The 6,000-nt window shown below is 41.5% G+C and overlaps 1 protein-coding gene across 1 annotated transcript; it reads left to right on the forward strand.

Moving 5' to 3' along the window:
• Positions 1–5,433: 5,433 nt before the first annotated feature.
• Positions 5,434–6,000, forward strand: ASCL4 (achaete-scute family bHLH transcription factor 4). Its single transcript, XM_010202855.1, has one exon. The coding sequence runs from the start codon at positions 5,434–5,436 to the stop codon at positions 5,998–6,000; it is 567 nt and encodes a 188-aa protein (XP_010201157.1).

A 6,000-nucleotide genomic window follows, 5' to 3' on the forward strand; every position in this document is an offset into this window, starting at 1 on the left:
AGGTGTCTGAGACATGAGAAGAACTCCATTTGGAGTTGCCTCTCTGTATCTATGGCCTGTAACTGCGACTTGAGTAATTTGTTTAAAGATATAACTTGTAGAGGTCTACATTTAGGCAAAGTGAATCCAGGTCTCTGTGATTCGATACCGAAAGAATGACCTCATTTAGTTTACACGTATCCCACAACCTCTCCTGTTCTCCACTAAGCCAGATAATCCATACTAGAGTAAGGATTATCTGTATAGTATCTGAGTGTATCCAGATTCTCCCACAAACATGGCTTCATCAAGTCAAGAAAGAACTCACCAAGTCCTCAGGTTTTCAGGGACTACTATGCTTATGATGGAGCGTTTATCTGTGCTTCATTTCTATATATGTAGTACCACTTATTCAAGTGATTGGTGCTAATACTTCATATCTTAGAAACTCCACTGAATGATTACAAGCCTGAAAGTTCTCTTTCTTCACATTGCATTCCCTAACACATGGAAGATGACTGGAGACCTTGCATTTTCAGTTGTTGAACTTACAACTTTGCAGTTAGGTTCAATCCCTCTCAGTTCTGTCCAGAAATGCTAGGTTATCTCAAGCCCTTAGCTTGTCTTAATGCCAATTATGATTGTGTAATTCTACCATAGAACTGCCCTGTTGCCAAAATCCTTGTGCTATTTCAACTGTCTGGGCTGAAGGTAATACTTTGAACCAGATTGGATGTAGTCATACATAGATAAGAGTGTTTTTTCCAACTGTCAAACATGAGTCCTCTGAGATTCCAGCTTTTTCTGTAGTTATTTACTTGCATGAACGAGTGATAGCCTCACTACCAGTTTCAAGCTCAAATATCAGAGGAAGCCAGTGATAACGTGAAGTGTCACCAAATGAGAAATTAATCAGTGTCTACAGACATGTACTCTGCACACTCAAAGTACTGTGATAAAACACGTTTGAGAACTGTTTCATCTGCAAGGGGAGACACTTTTTTATATACCAAACACTTCTATTATATGTGAAGTGTTTTGATAAGACAACTGCGCTATGTCCCCTTGAAAGCTTGGTTTATTGACATTTATAGCAGTACTTGCTGCACGAGGAACACATTGCAGTGCTATTTTTCAAGTCATCTTGAAGACATCCTAAAATAAAAGGGAGACTCATGAAACCACAAGGGAAAGAGTCACAGTAAACTCGCTTCACTCATTCTCTGTAACGTGAGCAGAAGTCCCTGCTGCACCGTGCCCACTTCTCAATACAATCAATTCCCTCCTGCTATTGCAATCCTGCCCTTGGGCTCTTTCTCAGACGGTGCAGAATAATATTGAGCAAAGATTACTTGAAAAGCAGTGGTTGAAGCCAACTGTTTTCACATCAAAAATCAAAATTTCTCACCACCTTTTGTTGGCTTGTCGGCACTTTATCTGTATTTTGGTGATAGTCTCAGTATGAGATGTGCCTAGTTTAGGTGCAGCTCTGACATCCAGCTATAGAACTGGAAAGAGATGCCCCATGCTTAGAGATAAAACAGGATTAAAGCTCTAAATGCTATTCCTAGATCTCAGTCTAAATTGCAGTTATTACTGTATTTCTGTGGTGTGCAGTTAACAAGAAAAACTGTTATTTTCACAATTTTATGTCAATTAATTGCAGTATCCCATACAAACTGATATACCTATTATAAATACTACAGTTTAGTATAATTACAGTAAAATATAACAAATACACAGTGTTATGAGTGTTTCTTTTAAAACTCCTCATGTATTTTCTTCTTTCTCTGTAATATGTTCACAGGTAAAATAGTTGAGACACCATCTGTTAGGAAACAGGTAGACTTGCATGTGTTCAGATGACTCTGTGTTTCTACAACATTTTCACTGATAACTTTCTTTTTAGGCACAGAGGGACACCCTGTCAAGGAGAATCTGTTGCTTTGAGTAGTTCAAAGCAATCTCTGTGTAGTGTCAGTAGTGTTATTCGTGATTCTTGTGGGAGTGTGAACCAGTTGAGGGTTCTTTTTGTACAAAGATTACATTCTTGTAGATATTGTGCAAGGATATATGCAACTAAAACCACAACTAAGTTGTATGTGGAAGGAGGATGCCGCAAAGATTTAGGTATGTCAGAAATATTTTCTGTTCATTTTGGCTGGGTAGATAAGTACGTTTAGTGAAAGAAAAGGAAGGAGAGAAGGAAGGGAAGCAGTTCAAATGCCACAGTCAATGAAGTAGATAAGGAATTTCCCACATTTCAACTTTGTATTTAAAAACAACAAAAATGAATCCCCCCGCCCAATTAAAAAAACAAACCAAAGCAAAATACACAATACAAGTAGAAACAACTTCTGCCATTGCAGAGCATTGAATAATACCTGACTTGTACCACCTAGAAAGCAAGCAAGGCCATCTGCTTTGGATCAGCGTGGGGGATACTGCATTCTGGAGTTGAAGCATCATCCCGGAAAAGGTGTGAAGAGGAGTTAATTGAGAAACAGTGGAAGAAAGAAGATCAAAGGCTTGTCTTAGGAGAGGAACATTATCCAAGTAGTCTTAATCTATTCTTAAAAAGAATGTGTATTAACCTTTGCCTTTGGTGGGCCAGCCCAGCTACTTTCACCAAGTCTGCATGTGCAGACATGTTGAGAAGGGCCTGCTTTGTGCAGAGGTCACTGTGGGAAAGATACATTGCTTTAATCCTGCTCACACTCTCAACAAGGATGTGAGGAGCACTGGCCTTGTGCTGGCTCCCTGCCTAGGCACAAATCCCCAGCTGCCAACAAGATATGACATTCAACAATAACCTGTGTTGCATTTTCTTGTTTCTCTTGCACACAGACAAAATCAGACTGCAGATTGCATTTGGTATGAGATCAGCTTCAATCCTTCAGATTAACAAATAACATTTACCTGTAGATTTTCCTTGTGTATTTCTCTAAAGGATTAGCAACATTACTTTTTCTGTCTGTTTAGCACAGGTGCAATTCTGACCCTCTGGGAAGTGCTGGCGAGCTGCATTTGCAGTAAACAAAGAAAAGAGGTCTGGCAGCAGGGAATAGTGCACTTACACAACAGAACTGAAATGTAACTCTGCCTTTTGAACATGGCTAGTCTTCTGGCAAGGTCATGGAGAGGTTTGAAACATTCTGGCACCTAAGATGCACCCCAGAGAGAAACGCTTCCGTTCCTTACAGCAATACTGCCAGAGACCAGTGTTTTAAATCTAATGATGACAACAAATCAATTGTCCTTTTACTACTTCAGATATTTGCTTAGAGAACAGCGTGCTCTTTTTTTAAAAGAAATCTTTAAGGCCTGACCTACCTTAATGCTACAATGAATGAGCTATTTTCATTTGAGCATTCATTTCTGAAAACGTTTCTACTGGATGGGAGAGTTGAGGGTGCAAGTGGTTCTGAAAAGCCTGCACTGTTCAACTGTTTCTGAAGATATTTTTAAAAGGCAGAAAGCTTCTCATGGTTATTCGATCTGAAGTGAGTTGTACCTACCTGGGATGTTACTTAGTAATTCTTGTCTCACATCCATACCTTCCATCTGAGTTGTATTTTAGAAAGACGATTTAGTTGTGACAGGAAAAGATCTCAACTTCTGATTAAATGCATTAGCTAACTCTTAGGTAATGCTATAAAATCTTCAGCTTCAAACAACAGCTCTTGCTAGGCAATCACAGAGGCAAAAGTAGGTGGATAGTTGTCCTGGCTTTTGAGTTGTTTTGATGCTGATCTCACCTCTGGCTTAAGTCAGAGCTCAGGATTGTACCCACTCATGTTTGGCTCGAACGGTCTGCCTGTACGTTAGTCAGACTTTGAAGATTACTATTGGTTTTTGCAGCTGCAAAATAGGCCTGCAAGGACACAAAGGCTGACTTGAAAATGCACATTGACATCCTTGCTGCTGGTTGCTGACTCAGCAAAGACATAGATGTGTTTCTCAGAGGGGAGGATGTTGTGTCAGTTACTCGCGCTTCTGAGGCAGTTTGGCATGATGGGCTGAACAGGGTGGAAACTTTCACTTTGAGCAAAAGAATGGTTTTAATAGAGCCTACATGCCTGTACCTTTTCAAGTCTGTCTCTTCTCACGGCTCTTACAGACCTAACGTTCAGCTCCCCAAACTGTTGGTATCAAAACAGAGTGGGTTGGACTAGATGATTTCTAAAGGTCTCTTCCAAAAAATTCATTATAACTATCCAGCTCTTGAACAGCAACGTGGGAAAAGTCAAAGACCCTCCAAAGATCCTAGTGCCACAAGATATTTTAGAGGAAAGGCAGGGATAAAGACATTATACCTTCATAGTGCCTGCAGTCCTTGTCTTCTGTCCATCTCTTCTTGGCAAGCTGCAAGCAAACTGGAGGATTCAGCAGAGATCTGAGACAGTCAAGAAAGTATTTTCAGCTCCCCGGTGCATAGGGTTCATCAGGTGAGCCAATATCTACACAAACATCTAGTGAGAGCTACACGGGAGCAATTGGGGCACAGACTTTGTTTGTTGATCTGAGGCAGGTGCTCATAGCTATGACCAGAATGTTCTGGCAATTTGCAGAAACAAGCAAAATGTTGAAGATTTTTTTGAAAATGCTCGTGTTCAGTTTGTGAATCTCACTCTTCTTGAAAAAGCCTTTCCTCGGACAAAAAAAAACCCCAGGTTTCCTCTTACGCTTGCACGAATGCATTCTTGATCTGACATGACTTACAACCACAAGAGAGCACTCTTTCCTTTGAAGATTTCTCAGCTTCCCCAGAAAGCTAGAGTCATGCCATATAAGTTTTGCAAACTGCTAGTGAACTGTTTCAGTTAGACCAGAGCAGCCGAAACAACAAAGTTTGCAGTTGTCTTTTGGATTTCATCGTGAAAAGCCTTTGGGTAGTTTTCAGATGACAGAAGATCCTTGGTTCCTGAAAGGGAGGAGTTCTGCCAAAACTTTGAAGATCCCTGTAAACTCTGCAAATTACCCATCTTTTGGAGACAATTATATCAAACGATATCGTGGACTACAATACATGTGAAGTGTTTAGAGCCTGGAAGATTATTTATGTTTGGCATTAACTCTTATGGTCATAATTTCAAGCGGGGAGAAAAGGAATACACAGGAACCCTCTTATTATCTTTTGAAATATGAAGATCAGAGGAAAAGAAGGGTTTAAAGTGTGGCGTGATGGTCCTCAAAACATGTCTGTAAATTAGCTGACATCCTACATCTATAAAAACAACACGACTTAGAGCTGATTTTCAGACACAGAGTCGACCTTATGAGTCGCTGGCAGTGCTTTGAGATCTGACTTTTTATCCACCACAGAAGGAAACTGCAGCCTGCGGGGCAGAGTTATCTAGACAAATGTTTCCTCCTTGTTTGGACTAATACAAGATTTGGAAGCCAGGCTCAGGAACTGATTTTTCACCCCTGAGAGGCAAAAAAAAAAGCAGCATGGACAGCAATAAAGATGATGATGGACTACTGAACAGGATTGCATTTCCAGGAGCTATGTCCCTGGCTAACAGCCATGCTCATCCCCACGGGATCCCGCTGAGAGAGCCCTTCGGGGTTCCCTTTCGTCTGGACCCGTCATACTGGGAGCAAGCCTACAGCGGGCACACAGGTCGTATCTCCTACATCCCATTCCCTGGCTATGTGAGTGTCTATGACTATTCCTTTGAGCCTGCCTTCATTCGAAAGAGGAACGAGAGGGAAAGGCAGCGAGTGCGCTGTGTGAATGAGGGCTACACACGCCTGAGAGAGCACCTGCCCAAGGAATTTGCCGACAAGCGCCTCAGCAAAGTGGAGACCCTGAGAGCTGCAATAAGCTACATCAAACACTTGCAGAGCTTGCTGGACTGCCATCCCTTAGGGTCGAACGGTAAGGAAAAGCTCTCTGCCAAGGAGATCCCAGAAGCTCCCATTCCCCATCCCCTGCCAGAGTGCAACAGTGATGGAGAGTCGAAAACATCTTCAGCTTCATCCCCCTACAGTGAATTTGAGGAGACAGGCAGCTAG

Source organism: Colius striatus, chromosome 1 (genome assembly GCF_028858725.1).
Source record: "Colius striatus isolate bColStr4 chromosome 1, bColStr4.1.hap1, whole genome shotgun sequence".
Lineage (NCBI taxonomy): Eukaryota > Metazoa > Chordata > Aves > Coliiformes > Coliidae > Colius > Colius striatus.

What these genes read in the sequence shown, in the direction of transcription:
- ASCL4 (XM_010202855.1), top strand. Translation starts at nt 5,434, where the DNA reads ATGGACAGCAATAAAGATGATGATGGACTACTGAACAGGATTGCATTT.